The 19,659-nt window shown below is 44.1% G+C and overlaps 1 protein-coding gene across 1 annotated transcript in view; it reads left to right on the top strand.

Moving 5' to 3' along the window:
- Positions 1 to 19,659, top strand: part of cdh13 (cadherin 13, H-cadherin (heart)) — a 487,795-nt gene that overhangs the window by 208,754 nt on the left and 259,382 nt on the right. The window contains exon 5 of the mRNA XM_072694879.1: positions 15,102 to 15,254. Coding sequence (XP_072550980.1) covers positions 15,102 to 15,254 — 153 coding nt within the window. The remainder of the gene's footprint in view (positions 1 to 15,101; positions 15,255 to 19,659) is intronic.

The following is a 19,659-nucleotide window of genomic DNA, read 5'->3' as shown; positions in this document are numbered from 1 at the left end:
GCTAAAAGAAAAAAAAAACTTAAAAAGCTTATGTCCTGCTGTCGGGCCAAACGTGTTATTACAAAGTTCTATTACCAAAGAACTGCCCCACCAGTTTGTACATTAATATGCCTTAGTGAGTAATAAGCCTTGCTGTGTTATGGTTTATGCTGATTACCTGAGTTTAATTAGGTTAAGATGCTCTTGCTTCGTAGTTTAACATGAATTCACAATCGTTGCCCTAGTTTACTTCCATGATGTAGTGACTGTCTGCATCTAGTTCCACTAGACACGTAATGGGAAATCAATAGTGGAGCATGGTGATTGTACTGGGAATGCCCACAGAAGTGTGTTTGCTTCAGCTGCTGTGGTGCTGCATTGAGCTTTTATAGTTTTACAGTGGTTAAATGACTGCAGTTAGGGTGCTGTTGGGTTTTATGGGGTGTAGCACAGCCTCTGTGTATCATTTCTCAGAGGAAAACATGCTCCATTGCATTGAGGTGCATAAAACACTTGACACGCCGTTTCTCTGGGCTGTTGTGGTTCCGAACGCAGGCGGAATACCAGAAGTAAAATGGTCAATAACGCCCATTCTGAGGAGCTCCTCTGTGTTACATGTGGATTAGTACAGAGGAGGAGCTCGCTGAGCAGCTCAGCGGGACTCTGATGAGAGTGACCCCTGTTCAACCTTTCACTTTCTAAAACTCTCTCTCTCTCTCTTTCTTTTTTTTTACTCTCTCTCTACCCCTGTGGCCCCTGTTACACCTGGTCACTTCATGTGACTAGTATCCAGATTGTATCTCCATCAGATTTTAGCCACATGCTTTTGCGTCTCCGGTTGCTGTGTGGGACGGAATATGCAAATTGGCTTGTTGTGTTGCGATTATTACTGGTGTTCAGGTTGTTTTTCAAACTCAACCCCAGCAAGACAGAGCTGCTGTACATCCCGGGAACTGCTGGACTTAAAAACGATCTTGCCATCTCCTTTGAGAACTCACTGGCCACTCCTTCTACAGAAGCTCGAAGCCTTGGTGTAGTCATGGCTGATCAGTTATTGTTCTCAAGTCATGTTGCAAACGTAACTCGGTCCTGCAGATTTCTCCTGTACAACATCCGGAGAATTCCACCCTTCCTCTCTAGAGAGTCGTCCAGGTGCTCGTTAAGTCTCTCGTCACTTCGAGACTTGACTACTGCAACTCTCTTCTGGCTGGTCTTCCTATGCGCCCCAACAGGCCCCTGCAACTCATCCAGAATGCAGCGGCACGGGTCGTCTTCAGTGTCCCTAAATTCAGCCATGTCTCTCCACTGCTGCGTTCTCTTGACTGGCTTCCTGTAGCTGCTGCCCACATCAGATTCAAAACCCTGACGCTGGCCTACAAAGCCAAGAACAGACCAGCCCCTCTGTACTTGATGGCAAAGGTCAAAAGCCGATCCGCACCAAGAGCTCTTCCAGCTTCAAGTACGGCTCGGCTCGACCCGCCATCCTTTAAGATCCACGGAAGACAAGCGTCCAGGCTCTTTTCTGTCCTGGCACCAAAGTGGTGGAACGAGCTTCCCCTGGGTGTCCGACGGCAGAGTCGCTCGCTGTCTGAAGACCCACCTCTTTAGAGAATACTTGGACGAATAGCAGAGTACTATGGTCACCTTATTGACTTGTGCTTAGTAATGTCTAAAGCTTAAAGGTATCTTTGAAGTATTAGTCTATTCTAACTAGCTGAGGTTTTTCTTGGGTAAATAGCAAAACACTGGATAAGAGCGTCTGCTAAATGCCGCAAATGTTAAATGAGGGGTTTTGGTTGTGGAATGTTAAGGGATGTTAAGGTTGAGGGATGCTAAATAATGTGGCTCAAAGTCGTCTCAGATCAGATCATCTCCTGAAGTGGTTTGAGTGATCAGATTTGGCTCTGGTTTAAAAAAGTCCTCGGACTGATCCAGGTATAATCCTGATACTCAAGACACATGAAGTGACCAGGTGTAAACGGGGCCTATCTGTATGTATCTCTGTAGCATGACTGCCATGACTGTCTCCTGTGACCGCTTGTGATCGGATCACCCAGGACGCTTGTTAATGGCAGGGTGTGAACGGGGCCTTTGTCTACTTCTGAGTCAAATGTGCTTGTTGTCTTACTTTCTCTTACACACTCTTGACTCTCTCTCTCCCCCCCCCCCCCCTCTCTCTCTCTCTCTCTCTCTCTCTCTCTCTCTTTCTCAATAATTCTCCCCTTTCTTTCTTTATCACTGTGCCATCTCTGCTCTCTCTCTATGTCTCCATCTTTCTGCTACGCTTGTTCTCTTTCAGCCTGTCTTTCTTTGACCCTGTTTACACCTGCTCACTTCATATGTCTTGAGGATCAGATTTATCCGATCGGTGGTCTGATCTGAGACGCTTTTGAGCCGTTTATGTTATAGCAGTGTAAACCCATCAGTCTCTCCAAGAAGCATTCGACAAACAAAACCCCTCCCTGTGATAAACACCAGTAATAACTCCCACACAGCAATCGGATTTTGGTCTAACCGGGGATGCATTTGACTCCCAAGTGTAAATGCATGTGGCTGAAGTCTGATCAGGTGAAGCGACCAGGTGTAAACATGGTCTCCGTTTAATATACTCCTTTTCTGTCTTCAGCACTCCCCCTTTCTCATTCTGTGTGAATCACTCGCGTCTCTTGATCTCCCTACATTGACCCTGCATGTGAAGGCAGGCTAATCTAGGCTATTTCATCTGACGCTGCAGCTATGCGTTGGAGACGAGGCGAAATGGATTTTCTGCACGGATGAAAACCGGCCTGCCCGCACGCTGCGTGACCAACATGAGGCACCTATTCATTTTTCATGATTTTAGCTTTTGTCTTCCTCATTGAAGAGGAACCGCAGAGCAAACACAGAGAAAGGAAATGGACAATTTTATGTTAAAATAGGCCGAGATCACCGAGCCTTTCCTGGTTTGATCTGCCTGGCGGAGAGTACGGAGTGTGTTGGGTTCATGCCTCACTAAGTTCCTGCCTCAGGAAGAGTTCTTTTATTTTTCGGCCGTGTATGTCAGATCCTCCAGCCCGAGCTGTTTTCCCCTGTCTCGGGCAGTGTCAATGAAGTATAGCAGTAGTGTATGGCAAAGTTCACCTTTCTAGCCAGTGGTCTTTTGAGCCTGGCCTACTCCATTATTCTATTTCTCTTGTCCTTCTTGCCCGCTTTCTCTTTCTATTAGTCAGCAGCGGATTTCACGAACCTCCAGCACCGCCCTCATCAATCCACACGTCACTCTTGCCCTCTCCTCACCTGCCCTCTATTTATCGTCCTTGACCCCGTCGCCTCGCACATCCGAGACGATACAGCAGTCCACTTCAGACTGGTCACTCAGGCCGGTCTGCTTTATTGGACATATATGGTCTACATATATGGGAGGGGATGGGGAGGCGGGGGACTGCTCTTGATGTCTCTACAGTGATTCCTGATGTGCTGCAACACTGCAAATTTGCCAGGGTTAAATCAACACTGTTAGTGTTACCTTTAAAGCTCACAGTGGTAATTAGACACAAACATTGTTGATTTAACACTGGCAAATACACTGTGTTTGCTCTAATAATGATGGATCTCAATGTGCTTGTAAATTTGGCAAATACCAAATAAGAAAATGTGAATGTCAGAATCTGAATTTGTGAAAACTGTCTTAGTGGGTTTTAAAAAGACAGTTTCTTTTCAAGAACAGTTGCTGAAAAAGGCCTGATGTCCTAGTCCTAGTGTTGAATGTTGTGGTAACTCTTTATACTAAAAAGTATAAAAAAAGCTAACTTAACCATTGCCTAATTGTTTGTTAATAATAGACAATAATTATATGATTATATCATTATTACTCGTAAATTCTACCACTAAAATTCCTAATATGACATACAAATAATTAATGCACAAAGTATATTTTTTATCAATTTATATCAGTTGTTTGTCAGTAAAACAGTATATCATCGCTGTTGCACAAAAAACTATTTTCTCCATTTTTGAAAATGTTTCTTTTGGATAAAGTGGCTTGCGAGTACAAATCCCGGGTCATGCTCTTTCGCCATCAGCAACCTGAGCCTGATAGAGCACAAATGGCCATCATGCTCTGAGCTGGGGAACTGGGGATCCAGTGCTGGGGATCCACTGCCTAGTGATGCTGGCAGCAGTTCAACAAGAGACAGTGGCTGATTTCACATGTATCGAAGGAGGCATGTGCTTGTCCTTACCCTCCTAGTATCATGAGCATTGCAAGTGATAGGGGCAGTCCTAGCGAGTGGGTGGGTTAAATTCCTAGTGAGTGGGTCAGTTCTGCCGATAGAAGTTCCTTGTTGATGAGAGAGGTCAACAGGGATTGTCCAGACTGGTTGAAGCTGACAGAAAGGCTACAGTGAACGTTTTCAGACCAGATTCAAAAGGATATTAGTTGTAAATCTTCTCTCTCGCTTTTTTAGAGTTTTGCTCTATTTATTATGCCGTTAGCTTCTGAACCTGAGCAGAAAAGGCTTGTGAAAGCATTGGCAGGTGTAGAGCCTGTTCTCTCAGTATGTGTCTACCTGGGGCCTTGTTCATTTAGACTAATTGATTGTGTTAACTGTGTTCGAAAGGTTCCGAAGGAAGCGCTTGCTGCCACTCCGTTGTTCGATACCTCGATCATGGCTGTTCTCCCAAGGATGATAACAGCCTGGAGTGTGGGGTGCATTGTGTTATTCCAGCATCTTTCCATTTTAATGCTTCCCTATGGATCCTGCTAATGTGAAATCCATGCTGATAAGAGGGCATTAAGGAGGGGAAAGAAATAAAGGGCAGATTTGCCCCAATTTCACGCTTGCCGTTACACGACTTGCATGGGATTATGAGAGATTTAACACGGGGCGTGCTCATCTGTCAGGATGCACTTTCGTAACAGGGAGGCTATCCCACTCCTGCCGTTCCTTCTTCAGGCTGTGGGGCCGTTAACCCTTTATTACAGCAGTACAACAAAGTTCAGCCTCTGTATTTAATCCATCTGTGGTGATGAACACACACACACACACACACAAGTGTATACAGGCAGTGCCCATTTCAGGGATGGGTTATTGCCTAGCTCAAGGGCACCTTAACGGTGGATGTTCCTTCACTCCTGCCGCCGCCACTTCCTACCAGTCAAGGGAATCAAACCAGTCACCCACTTCCCTCACCTTTAGGCCATGGCTGCCCCCATATTCAATCTGCATCCTTATACACTGTTTGCCCAAATGTTTGTGGACACCCTGTCTAATGAATGCATTCAGCTACTTAAAGTTACACCCATTGCTGGAATGCTTATGCAAGATGCACACACACACAACCTGTCTAGTCCCTGTAGAGAAGTATTGCCAATAGAATAGGACTTTCTGGAGCAGATAAACATGAACCTATTGCACCATGCCTAATGCCAGGTGTGGACTAGAGGGGTATAACCCCCCCCCCCAGCATTGAGCTGTGGTGCAGTGGAAGAACTGTGTTCTCTAGAATGATGTTGATGGTGCTCCAGCCAGTACTTTTGGAATGAGTTGGAGATTTGGGGATGAGATGGGATGGCGATCATCCAACACGCTGATTGTACTATTGCTCTTTTCGCTGCTGAATGCAATAAAATCCTCTAGTAAAAGTAGTAGAAAGCATTCTTCCCTGGACAGTAGAGGTGGATACTCCAACAAAAGCAGGATGCAGTTACTTTAATACCCTTGCTTTCGGTAGAAATTATGAATAAGCAGGTGTGTCAAGATGTTTTTGCCCATATAGTGTGGAGTGTAAATGTGCTTCTACCCAACCTCTCTGGCAGAAGGTTATAATGAGCTGTTAAATAAAAAATATATTTTTAAATATAAAATAGCGCGTCACTCCTTAGCAGCTCTTTGCTTCTGCGCAGGAAAAGTTGTTTTCCACAGTTTTACTTTTCTCCAATTCTCTTCCCAATCAGTGTCCGATTATTAATCATTCCAAATTCCCCCTTCACACCTTCAGCTGATTTCCAAACGCTTTAGCCAATCAGATGGACTAATTGCAACATTGTTCTGTACTGCTGGAGAGTTGATAAGTAAGTGAGTGAGTAAGAGTGAGTGTGTGTGTGTGTGTGTGTGTGTGTGTGTGTGTGTGTGGACGTGGCTGCAGCCGGGGCTGTGTCATCAGCGCAGCCGAGCACGGACAAGGTCAGTGGCGCTCAGTTCCACTGCTGTCCTAATTACCATCCTTGTCTGTGGACAATCAGAATGGACCTGCCTCTGCTGTTGATTGCCATTACACATCCAGCTCTGACCTTCTGCTGATAAATGTGAGGGGCACAGCTCTGTGTGTGTGTGTGTGTGTGTGTGTGTGTGTGTGTGTGTGTGTGTGTGAATATGTGAATGTGTGTGTATGCCTCAGTGCATTAGCCTTGAGGAAACAGTTAAATAATAGTAAAATATGTCGGCCATTAAAAGTTTAAGGACCAGGCTACTAGATCACTAGACCAGCATGTCTATCATGTATATCTGCTCCAGTCACTCTGAAGCAGATATACATGAACCTACTGGCACCAACAGGCGTGGGGTAGAGGGGTATAAAGCCCCCCAGTATTAAGCTGTGGAACAGTGGAAATGATGGTCATGGTGCTCCATCCAATAGTTTTGGGATGAGTTGGGTAGTTGGGGATGAGGTGGGGTGATGATCATCCAACGGCCTGACCTTGCTAACGCTCTTATAACTGAATGTAATCAAATCCTCACAGCAATACTCCTCTAAAGTCTAGTAGATATCCCTCTTCCCTGGACAGTAGAGACAGTTACTCCAACAAAAGCAGATTAAACTCTGTTTTATACCCTTAATTTATAAAAAAAAACTGATGAATGAGCAGGTGTCCCAATACTTTTGTCCATCTAGTGTAAATAATAGTAATTCCAAATCACCCACCTCTAAAATATAGACCTCTGAGATACTCATCTACAACTAAACCACCATGCAGCCAAATCCACAGAGCTGTGCTGACCACGTCCACAGTGCCTCTTTGTGTGTCCAGTTGTGTGTATTGTATTGTGTATCTGTCTATAGGCCCCTAAAGAAATGAGCAGGTGTCCCAATACTTTTGACCATGCATTGTACATAGATGAAAAATAGCAGAGAATTCAAAGCTACAGTGCATGGTCACATAGTCCAGCCCTTTCTGTATTCTTGACATCTCCTTTGGTTTGTCCTGGCCTTTTCTGCGCATCTCCAGCACTCCTGAGGGCCTTTCAAAGCGTCACTCCCAACCAACAAGTGCTTCGCAGAAGCTTCTTATCCAAAGTCAAGCTCAGATAATCTCCTCTGATTAAGATCTTCTTGGCGTTATGCACTAGAACAGCTTTGAGAAGAACCCAGGTCTAAATTTGAGCACGAACTCTTTCACTGCTAGGCACACAAGTTCCAGTTCAGCTTGGAGTATATTAGGGATGTGTGTGTATGTGTGTGTGTGTGTGTGTGTGTGTATGTGTGTGTGTACGGTTTCCTCCTCTCCTCCCCATCTCGGCTGAACTGTGAGTGTGGAGTAGGGGGTGTTTGAAACCCCTCCTCTCTGTCGTACTCAGACAGTGGCGGCAGCCCGCTTCTCTTTCATGTTCTCTCTGCTCCTAATGAGAACTGATAGAAATAGGTGAGCATCTCCCAGTGGGCTGCTCTCTGCGGGCCTTTAATGACTGAGAAGAAAGAAGAGAGAGCTCACGCGAATGTGCGACTGTGTGTTTGTGTTTGTTCAAACAGGCACTGGTGGGTGTGTGAGTGTGTGTATGTGTGTGTGTGTGTGTGTGTGTGTGTGTACAGTAAACAGCGAAGCAGCGAAGCAGCGTACCACCTCTCCTGCGATCAAGTGCCACGGCAACCCAGCACCTCCCCTGCACCCTGCAGCTAGCCTTGATCACTCTAAACTCCTCATGGCGCTTCTCTCTCTCTCTTTCTCTCTCTCTCTCTCTCTCTGAGTGCTCTCCTCTTCCTCCTCCTTCACTCAAACTTTTTCTCCCTCCTTCCATCTCTATTACTTTTGTCTGTATTTTCCATCAGTCCATGCTGCCTCCTTCCCTCCCTTCTCCACTGTTCCTCTCTCCTCCGCAGGAGCTCATCCCATCTTCAATAAACTCGCAGCTCCCAAAGAAAAGTTCCCAGAGGGTTTTTTTTGTTCCTTGTATTGTCCGGACCGATCGATAGCACAGCTGCTCGCTTGTGTGTCCAGCAGCATAAAAAACAAGCTTGACCCAGCGTGCGGACAGCACACTTCCATAGCAACCGTTGAGGAATCTTTGGAAGGCAGTGGGAAAGCAGAGCAAGAGGAGTGCAGGATCTGCTGATGTTACTGTCAAATTGATGACAGGCACCTACTTCCAGTTCCTTTTCCCAGTCCCTTCCCCACCGCATTCCCGAACTTCGGACCTGCGTCATTTGTGGCTCTAAGCAATTCTTCCTAAAGTCCTTTTGGAGCATTTCTATTGGTCCATTCATGAAAAGATTTGATCACAATGTACCGAAAAACTGCCAATTATGTCAAAAACTACAAAACTACAAAAATGGAGATCGAGCTCTGAGGTGTGGAAAGTCAAAAATTCCAACATCAGCCATGATACACCAGACTGCTCTGCTATCAGGGTGAGGTTAGTCCTGCTAGCTAGTGTTGGGGATAACATGCCCATGTGGGTCTGTATGGTTAGCCCAATTGGGAAGTTTGTGTCAGTGTTGGGACCAGAAGGGGTTTAACAAGGGGTTCTACACTGCCCATAGGGTCTAGATAATACCTAAAGGGTATCATCACCTTAGGATGGTGATGGTCACCTTAGGGTGAGCTGTATTGATGGGGCATATTTGCTCAAAGGTAACCCTACTAGACTTTCATACAATCTCTTCAGCTGGCTAAGCACACACTAGGCCGACTGGACACTGTGAAGACCCAGAGAGGACAACAACAATATCCTGGACTCGAAAATAATTCTAAAGAGTTCTTATGACAGGTCTAAAAACAATGCTAGACAATGCTAGGCTATGTTATGGTATGCTATGCGGCTTCTGTGAGCCATCATGGTGACATAAACCAGCCAATAAAAGTAGAGCTTATCATTTTTCAAGGGGCCCTCTGTAGAAGGGTAATCAGTGTGTTTCAGCAAAGTATAACGGGGTGGTAAATAGGCTTGTAAAACAGCAACCAAAGTCACACACTTACGTACTATTTAATGAACAAAGAGCTGCATTTCTGCCACCCTTAAGACCTCATTATATCCTATAGCATTTTTTCTATTTTGCCATAGATCCCATGTATTTTTGCTGTGAATTCTTGCGGCTAAGCTGTGCTGAGATTCCAAAGGAAGCACAAGTTACAAAATGCAATAACTGAACACCCCGGCCTTGAGCATTTGAAAACATGTATCGTCACTAGCAGTTAGCATGCTAGATAGCTAACCTAACTGACCCCTATAAGTTAAGCTACTCTTAGTGAATAGTTATGAAGATGAGCCGACAGTCGGTCTTTCCATTTTCCAAAATCATTTACAGTCTGCCAGTGCAGATGCAGATAGAATGACCACACGTGACTATTTAACGCTAGCTGAAGTTGTGGGATTTAGCAATTAACCTCAATGCATCTTAATACAGGAAAGGAACTTCCCTTGATCCTTTTGATAAACAGAATGCCCTTCACAATGCTTCACGTGACTTCCCAGGGGAAAACCGAGGTGGGAGTGTCTTTCTTTTTCTGGCATGGGAACCCAGGGAGGACACCCAATTCTCATCCCCTAATTCACCCCAGCTGTATTCCCCTCTGGACAGATTCCCCTTGCTTCTTCTGGACTGAGGCGTAAGCTGTTCCGAGCAGAGTGGTCAGATTCAGTGAGAAAGAGCAAGCTGTGAAGCTCCATCTGTTAAAAGAAAAGCTGCTACTGTAATACTTTAAACCTCTGTGTGCACACACGGCCTCCCTTCCACATCAGGACCTGAGCAAAGATCGAGGAACGAGCAGTGAATGATAATCTCACAGTTTTATTATGGTAATTATATTTACTTGGGAAATCAGTGTTTGAATCCCCTTTACCCTGTGTTACCCATGGCTACGGTGTCCAAGACCTCAGCGTGCTTCTGAGTTAATTGCATTTGAATGAATGTAGGCATTTGCACCACACATATGAGTCTCCATGGGCTCTGAAAGCTGCATAACACAGTCTTCTCTTCTTCTTTTTTCAAATACACATTCTACACACCTCTTGTACAAGTTTCTGGAGGCCTCAGACTGAGAAGAACCTCATGAGGGCTCTAAGAGACTGCAAACGTAAAATCAGCTGAAAGGGTAGTGCTAGCTACTGTTAACCTTTGGGACCCCTGAGTGAGACCATCCACTGGTCAAGAAACTATCCTTGCCTGTGCAGAATGAACTCCTCAGCCCCACACAAATAGCCATGAGCATTTATCTTATACAGTTTATTTATTATTGTTGGTACACGAAATAGACAAAAAAAGTATTGGGACACCTGCTGAATCATTGTTTCTTCTAAAATCAAGGATATAAAAAAAAAAACATCCTGCTTCTGTTGGAGGACTCATCTCTCTCTTAAGGCTTTCTACTCGATTTTGAAGGAGCACCAACACCATCATTACAGAGAGCACAGTTCCACTGCTCTACAGCTCAATGCTGGGGGGCTTTGTACCCCTCTAGCCCACACCTGGCATTGCAGTCATGGTGCAAATAGGTTCATGTTTATCTGCTCCAGAGAGTCCTATTCTATTGGCAGTACTTTTCTACAGGGACTAGACAAGCTGAGTGTGTGCACATCAGTGTCAGCAATAGGTGCAACTTCAAGTAGCTGAATGCATTCAATTGAATGGGTGTCCACAAACATTTGAACAATAATTACAGATCGACCCTCTATGACCATGATTCTTCATTTTTGGGCAGAGAATGCATACTAAAGCTGTTAAAGTGCACAACATGATGTGACAGATGAATGCTCAGTACTCCACTGTCCAGGCCATGTGCGATAATCACTTGCAGCAGGGTAGCACCTCATCCTGTTGGGGAATGCCACGCAGTCACACTCTACCAGCTGGAAGCTCTGCTCACTTTCCAGCTCCCAGATGAATTGAAAAGTAAAACCATGGAAGTCAGAGAGGGTGTACTTCGTTTTTCATGTGACTGTCGAACCATACCATGCTTACATGGTTCTTGGTTTAATGGTTCCTCAGATCAATGGAGAACCTGTATATGGTTTTATACAGAAACGTTCCGAAAATGGTTCTGAATACCACCAGAAAGGGTTCTGCTAATGTTACAAGCTTGACATCTTAACAGTAGCAGAACCCTTTCTGGTGCTACGTGAAACCATATACGACACATTCTCCATCAGTCTGAAGAACCCTTTCATCATGCAAATAGCCATTCAGACATGAAAAGCTTCTATAGAACTGTGGTCTTTCCTGAGAACCCTTGGAGATCCATCATTTTTAATGTGCAGGTTTGTGCAATCTGATTCAATGCTCCACCATGACATCAAAACTCCAGCCAGTTCTCATGCTGCCATGCTGCGTCCATCAGAACCATTACGATTATGACCTCTCCCGCGTTCTAGATGGTGCGCATGGCAAGCCTCTTGACCCTTGACCAAATCCAGAGCTGACAGAACGGAGCCGAGTGCACTGAGCTGAGAGCGCGGTACTGCAGCTCTGCAGATAGACCTTTCTCGGCCACTCACTGAAAACTGCTTAGCGAGGGCTTCTCAGGATAATCATGTACTCAGAGTTAACAGAGCCTGTAATTAATTATGAAAGATGAAAAAATAGAATCAGCATTAGAGAGCGATCTCGGTTGAAGGCCACGTATGCTGAAGATGAAGAGGCTTAGTGGATGCTGTTGCTGGATTTTCCAATTTTCTTGGGTTTATCTTTGGAATTGAGTTTTCTTGTTTACTGTAAGTGTTGCTACAATGTATACAGTAAAGCAAACGCACTTGGTTCTGATTAGGGCCACACGCTAAATACCAGCATGTGCAGATAATTGCTCAAAGATAGGTGACAGTGACACTACATACTACAAGTTGGGCCTCAAATTAACAGTGGTTTAAATTTGTAAACCACTGGTTTAAATGGCGCAAGTGGTGGCTGCATTTTTTTTTATTTTACTGCATTTATATGGATAATGGTCGATGTAGCCTATGTTTATATATTTTATAAATATTGATGTATATTAAAGATGCTGTAGAATACATGTATTATATTAATTTGTTTTTTGGTGTATAAAGAGTAAGTATGTGATGCCTATTTGGGCCCAGATACGGTTTTACAAGTATTTACAACCCTGTTATTTTGCCTCAGACTGAAACTATAATGCTGTTTTTCCTTTTATGGTGGACTTCTGAATAATATATTGAGCTCTGCTCTGATTGGCTGGTTCACATCACAGTGACAGCTCACACAGACTCACGGACTATAGCAAAAACATTGTCAAAATTTTTTTCTGTGATTAGGACTATCCCAAGATAGTGCTGCTATCCAGTCGGTGTGGTATGAGTTTAGCTAGCTGAGAAGATGGCAAAGCTGATCGGCTAGGGTTAGCTTTTAGCCTAGCATGGATACCCACTCGCTTCCTCACACCCTGCTTGTAACTCGCCCTTCTCCAGATCAGGCCTCAGGCAAAACTGGGGTCACAAGGTTTGCTTTGCATAGCATCTGTTTTCTGATATCTAGCAGAGTCTGGCAGTCATGGCAAAGATTGTATCAGAAAACTGATTGTAATCGCTGTTACGTTTTAGTGCCTAGGTTAGCAGGGCTGTCTCTAGTGGGCTGGGTTTATGCACTTTTGGGCCGTAAATACAGGGTGTCTTAAAAGTAAAGAAACACCCATATAAAGTGAAAACGGTTTGGTAGACAGTGATCCAGGTTCAGACACAAGCTGTGGGTAAAGGGGGAAAGCTGCTAGGCCATGTTTCCTTATGTCTAAAATTGGATCTCCATCAGCCAAACTATTTTTCTTATCTTATATAGATGGTTCTTACTTTTGAGACACCCTGTGTGTGTAAGAAGTCACATCACTTACGTAACAGTTTCAGGGGTTAGAAATTGGTCTAATTTTTTCACCCTGTTTCGATTCTGCTGGAGAAACAATAGTGTTGGAGGTTCACAATATGTTAGTTCTATGTACCAAACACTTAATTGCAAATTCTATTGCATTCTGGCCCATATTTCCAATATCAGTGCAGTCCTAGTTTCGATTTCTGCAAAAATGTGATGTCTAAATGTAATATTTTAAAAGACATATGCTTACACCAGTGTATTAACATTTATATTTGTGTGTATACACACAGTGTGCGGGTGTGGGCAGCCTGTTGTGTCATTACATAAGAGCTAATGCATTCATTAGTGCGATTTGCATGTCGTTCTAGAGACTGCATCAGTCCTGCTTTGGAATTGAATTAGCTTAATGAAACACAAGAGCTTTTAGTGGCCATAACGATGCCCTTTTCTTCGGAATCTCATTTAGTACAGGACTGTTTTATGAACGTCTTTCCCCAACCGTTATCAACCTTCAAGTAAGAGAGGCATCAAAGTATGAAAGGAACCCTGAAATAAATACAATACGTATAAGGCCTCATATCTGGAGCAAGAACCCAGCAAGTGCATAATAGGGAAACCATCAAGGCCCACAAAGCTTTACACTTTACAGCCTGCAGTGCCAAAAGGTACTCCTAAATCAAGAGCAGGAGGGCTTTCATGGAGTTTGGTGAGAGTTTTCTCAGGTACAGTGCATGTGTGTGTGTGTGTGTGTGAAAGCATGTGTGTGATTAATTTGCTCCACTGTGTTCTCTTCTCTCCTACCCTGCTGCACCCGAATGGAACGCTTTGGATTCTGCCAGTCGCATGTGAGTACTGCAGATCTCCTGTAATCCACCTCAGTACTTGCGTTGCAGCCCTCCATGCTGTGTGAGGACAGAGGGTCTTGAACTGTTTCCATTAAAACCGTTACAATGTCATATTGCCTTCACACACACTCACACACACACACACACTCACAATCAGTCGGTCTGATTTGTTCCATTTAACGTGATTAGCCTAATCCTCCCATCTGTAGGCTCACACTCATTTACACTGTTGTTTTGTATGTGATTAGAGAGATAATTTGGCAAAAATGATCGAATGCATAAATTTGGCCCTTTAATGTAGTGCGTCCGTCAAGACGATCAGAGTCTAAAGTCATATTAGCTCTATTATTATTTTTTCATGTATTTCATTTTGTATTTTATTGAGGAACACAAATTAGGGGTTCGTTAAGACCTGAGTTAAACATTTATAGCTGATTATTGCACTGTGCATTAAGCTCTATTCATTATGTCCCTAATTAGTGCATAACTGGAGATCTGCTGTGTTTTCTTTAGCTTAATAAATGCACAATAAATACCCTGTTACCACCCTGTTACGCACATGTGCCACAGTCTTATTCAGTTTTTTTTATTATCAGTAATTAGTGATGAGTAGAAAATCTGTAGCACCTGAAATGTCCCTTCCACACTGATAAACTTAGCTCTTGTATGGAATGAACTCATACTGAAATGATTGAGATTTTGAGTTTTGCAACCCAAGTACCTTGAATAGAGGCTGAATCCACGATGCACATTAACTCATTACATATTTATTTAGTGCCTTTAGTGTCTAAGTAGTGATGCACAGATCTGGAAGGCTTCCTAATATATTAGTGACTTTTTAAACTCAATGAACGTATATATATAGAGAGAGCAGTAAACCTGGCACTATCTAGAACCCACATAAATCACAGTGCTGCTAATTGAACACTTATAACATGTAAGTGTAGGTAATAATCCATGCTAAAAAAAACAGGGTTTTCGTAACAGGGTGGTAGCGACGTGTTCATTGTGCATTATTATAACTAATGATGCGGTTATTCGTGGGTTTCCTATAACAGACTCCCTGATTGTGCACTAAGACATCAAAGGTGATGGTGAATAAGTCATTAGTGTGTGATCAAATGTTCAATCCAGGCTTTATTCTACAAAAATTAAATAAAGAAATATAAATGTAAAAACATGTAACAGAAGCTAATACACATCATACTGTCTAAGCACAACTTTACACACCTTCCTGAATGCTTGTTTGTGTGTGTGTGTATGATGGCACAGGTGATCTCGTCTGATATGAAGGAGGACCACATCTTCCGGCTGACAGGGAAGGGGGCGGATCAGGACCCTAAGGGCGTGTTCAGCATCAACAAACTGACGGGCGAGGTGGCGGTCAGCCGGGCCCTAGACCGAGAGGCCATAGCCTTCTACCATGTGAGTGCTGCTTCAGATGGTGCTGTTGCTGTTTATGTGTGCTGTAGAGCTCTGGGTCAAGCTGACCTTAGAACCACTGAGTGTTCAGTGTCATGTGACCCCTGGAGCTGGACCTGAAGGTTCCTCTGCTGTGCTCTGAACATTGTAGTATTGTAGTACTGATTCAACCAATCAGTTAATGATCAAGCCATTGCTGAGTGAAGTGTGTGTGTGTGTGTGTGTGTTAGAGCAGTGATAAAAAGGACCAGGGCCAGATGTGGGAAACCTGTGTTGGATCTTACAGGAGAATGCCGTCATTTTTCAGAGTTTCCACATAATCTTTCAGAGTGGTTGGACGTGAAATGGTCCACTGTAGAGAATCATCCAAATACGTAGCCTTTTTATTATCCATATCTAAAATGACCAGTAAACCTACCCATGTCTCCTGAGATTCATGTGTAATGTTCATGATGGTAAAATAGTGGCAAATCTAAAACATTTTAATATTTTTAATGAAATACCTCAAAATAAACAAACAGCATCTCCTTAATATATCTCTCCACCATTAATATATTCAACAAAACACAATTTATACATTTTTAACATTATAATTGGTTGGGGTTGGTGTGGTGCAACAAATAACACCTCTCCCTGCCAGTGAGCTACCATATCATGTGGGAGACTGGGGTTCGATTCCCAGTCTGGGTGGCTGTGCTGCGCTACACCAATAAGAGTCCTTGGGCAAGACTCCTAACACTACATTGGCCCACCTCTGTAATACGAGTAACCTTGTAAGTCTCTCTGGATAAGAGCATCAGATAAATGCCATAAATGTAAATGTGTGTGTATATATATATATATATATATATATATATACATACACATGTGTGTGTGTACTAGATTTATATATATTTTAGAGTTTTTGTAAATCCCATAATTTCGCACCAAACCAGATTATATCTTCTTGAAAAATCAGTGCAATTGTCAGGACCTCATTGCCATGTTCTCCCCCGGGGAAATCCAAGGACTCCGCCCCCAGGCCCACATAAGGACTCCCCCTCGTTTTCCTGATTCATGGCCCAGTCCACAGATGAGTAGGTGCCGTGAATTAGCTCTGTTCAAGCCACGTTTGTCTGTGCGCCCCATTAGGTTTGCTCTACTCTCGCCTTGTCCTGTTCCTTATCTGCCTTGTTCCTGGTTTCCTCCTTGTCTGTTCTGTTACCTTGCCTCCTTTGGTGTTTGACCCCTTGGTCGAAGCTCAGCTTTTCGCTTCTCCCGTTCGCCCTTTCCCTTTTTGGGTCGCCCAATTGCTGCTTGTGGTTGTTTACCTTCTCTCCGTGCCCCCTCCTGAGCACTGCTCAGTGGTTTTTGGTTTTCTCTCCCTTCTCTCTTTATGTGTGTCCCCTCAGTTTCTAAGCTCAGTATCCTCCCAGCCCTTGTTTTGTTATTTTGGCCAGTCCTGCAAGTATTGAGGTAGTCCCGCTTGTTCATACTCCCTGTTTTACGTTGTTCCTGCCTTACTTTGTTCCATCCCTGCAAGTGTTTTTTAGTTCCCTGCCACGCCTAGCCAGCATGACAGCCTTCAATCACCCTTTAAATAGGTAATGTATGAGCACCGTGTTACTGTGCAGAGTGCATCATTCAATAAAAGTGGCTCACCTTCTTTAATAGGTGGCTAGTTGGTGAGAAATTATAGGGGGTTGTAGCATACATTAATTACTGGTTTTATGGAAATGCAAACCGCTGTAAGCCCAGCGATTCACAGTTGTTCTCTTTCTCTGCTGGCGAGTTCCTTCTGCAATGATGAAGAGGATACGTTTTCATCTAGTCTGTGTGATCAATAGCCAGGCAGGGAGATCCCTTGTGTAGGCCTGAGTTTGTGTGTGTGTGTGTGTGTGTGTGTTCAACGCCTTGCGAAAGTGAAAAAAATGTATTGTTTATTGTTATGGCCGGTTGTGAGCTGCCTGTTTGAAGAAAAACATTTCAGTGCAAAAAAACAGAGAGTTTCCAGAATGCAACACCTTGCCAGAAGAAAGGATTGCCCTATGGCTGCTCCAGATAACACGAAAGACAATGCAGAGCCTTTGATTCTGCTGCTCCGCTGATCGAACCGCTGCTTTTGATTCCGGACCTCGGTTCCTGCTCTCTATCTCCTGCTGTCCTTTACTATTTGTCAGATAAGGGAAAGTTTGTTCAGGCTTCTATACCATGAAGATGACCTAAGGGGAACTGTCCAAATGTTTGTGGACACCCCTTCTAATGAATGCATTCAGCTACTTGAGGTTTCACCTATTGTTGACACACACACAGCTTGTCCAGTCCCTGTAGCAAAGTATTATATTGCCAATAGAAAAGAACAGGACTCTTCGGAGCAGAGAAATAATAACCCAGTGGCATCATGTCTAATACCAGGTGTGGGCCAAAAAGGTATAAAGCCCCCCAGCAGTGAGCTGTGAGGCAGTGGAACTTTGCTCTCTGGAATGATGGTTGGTGCTCCATCTAATATTTTTGGGATGAGTTAATGTGGGCTGAAGTGGGGTGGTGATTATTCAACATCCTGAACTCACTAACACTCATTTGATTGTTGCCTAAGGCAATCAAATCCTCACAGCAATGCTCCAAAATCTTTTTCCCTGGACAGTTTACCAGTCCTTGGCATTTACTCCAATGAAGGCAGGATGAACTCTTTTTTTTAAAACCTTTGATTTCGGAAGATGCAATGAATGAGCAGGTGTCCCAATACTTTTGTCCATATAGTGTATTTTATCAGAAAAAAGGACAGCGCTGTCGAGAACTGTAACAAGTCATATCAGTGTACGGTCCTGCAATATTGCTCTACAGCCTCACTCCACATGCTTCTTTAACTTCTGGTGACGGTTCTGTATCTCTCAACTTGTCCAGAAATGCACGTGTAAAGCCTGTGCTTTACTGGTGTTTCAAAGTGTGAATTACACTGCCTGACTGTAGGGGGAGTCCTTTAAAGCAGCATTATGTGAAAATTGATATTTTGTGCTCCTGACCTCCCCCTAAAGTTCACTTTTACACCATTTCTATAAAGTCATGCTTTGAGCGCCCCCTCATGGACAGCTGTACACATGCATTTCGTGACAAGCTGAGCGAGCCAGCGGCTGCAGGTAAAGAAGCCTGTGGAGGCGCTAGAATGATATTGCAGTATTCTACACATGTTTGACTCAGGTTGTGAGTGTGTGTTGTTTTAAGCTGCTAGATTGGTTAGCATTTTTTCACATCTATTGTGTCTGTATTTGTGTGTGTGTGTGTGTGTGTGTGCGTGTGTGTCAATTTGGGGCAAAGTGGATCTGGTTGTCCATGCAGCAGTTGGTTGTGGAGCTCAGGTGGGATCAAAGTACTTCACTCCAGGGACCACTTGACATTTACATATCTTTCCTTGATGCACAGACGGACACACACAGACACACACACACACACACACACACACACACTCACACAGGGCCACAAGCTCAGCCACAAGCATGCATCAAAGCCCACAGCCATTTACGTCCACTACTACACTCACACATACACACACACACATACACACTCATTACTCTCTCTCTCTCTATCTCTCTCGCTCACACAATTTTACAGTCTCTCTCACCTTTCATGCATTCAGTCTGTCTCTCTCTCTCTCTCTCTCTCTCTCTAATTTTCACAATCTCCCCTCCTTTTCACTGTCAGTCTCTCTTTCTAACTTTCTCTCTCTCTCTCCTATTCACAGCCTCTCACGCTCTTCTTCCCTACTCTCACAGTCCCTCTCTCTCTTTTCCTTTCACAATCTCTAGCTCTCTCTCTCTCTCTCTCTCTCTCTCTCTCTCTCTCTCTCTCACTTCTCTAATAGCTTGTGCTACACTCTTTCTCCCTAATCACACAGATGGGCTTGCTCTCATCTTGGCCACCTGACACATACACACACACACACACACACACACCAACTACACTCCAACCCCCTTACCCTCACACGTAAGCATCCAGTAACACCTCTGCACAGTCGCGCTCCACCTAATTCCGCGGTGGCAGGAATTACCGCGTTTTGTGTCTGATCCCGCTACGCACATCAGGAATAATTACTGTTGAGCTAATTCCACCTCATCTCACGGCAGCAGTAATGACGGCCGGCGCGGTGCCGACTGCGGGCTGTTCTCCCAGCCATCGCCACAGTTACCATGTCCCACCAGTGCTTCCACTACAGGCATCACACACACCCCCCTGAGAAACAGCATGTCTCAAGAGTCTCCAGTGCACTTTCACTGCAGTTCATTCCTCTGCATATCTGACTGTGTGGAACAGGGTGTGTGTGTGTGTGTGTGTGTGTGTGGCTTCCTCTTGCTTGTCTTGAGTCTATGATTGGTGGTAAATAAACTAGTAGAGCTGATTTATAGTGCAGATCATCTTCTCATTAAGTGCTTCA

The sequence above is a fragment of the Salminus brasiliensis genome, chromosome 13 (assembly GCF_030463535.1).
Source record: "Salminus brasiliensis chromosome 13, fSalBra1.hap2, whole genome shotgun sequence".
Lineage (NCBI taxonomy): Eukaryota > Metazoa > Chordata > Actinopteri > Characiformes > Bryconidae > Salminus > Salminus brasiliensis.
Note: the sequence above shows the minus strand (reverse complement) of the source record. Positions and strands in the feature narration are given on the sequence as shown.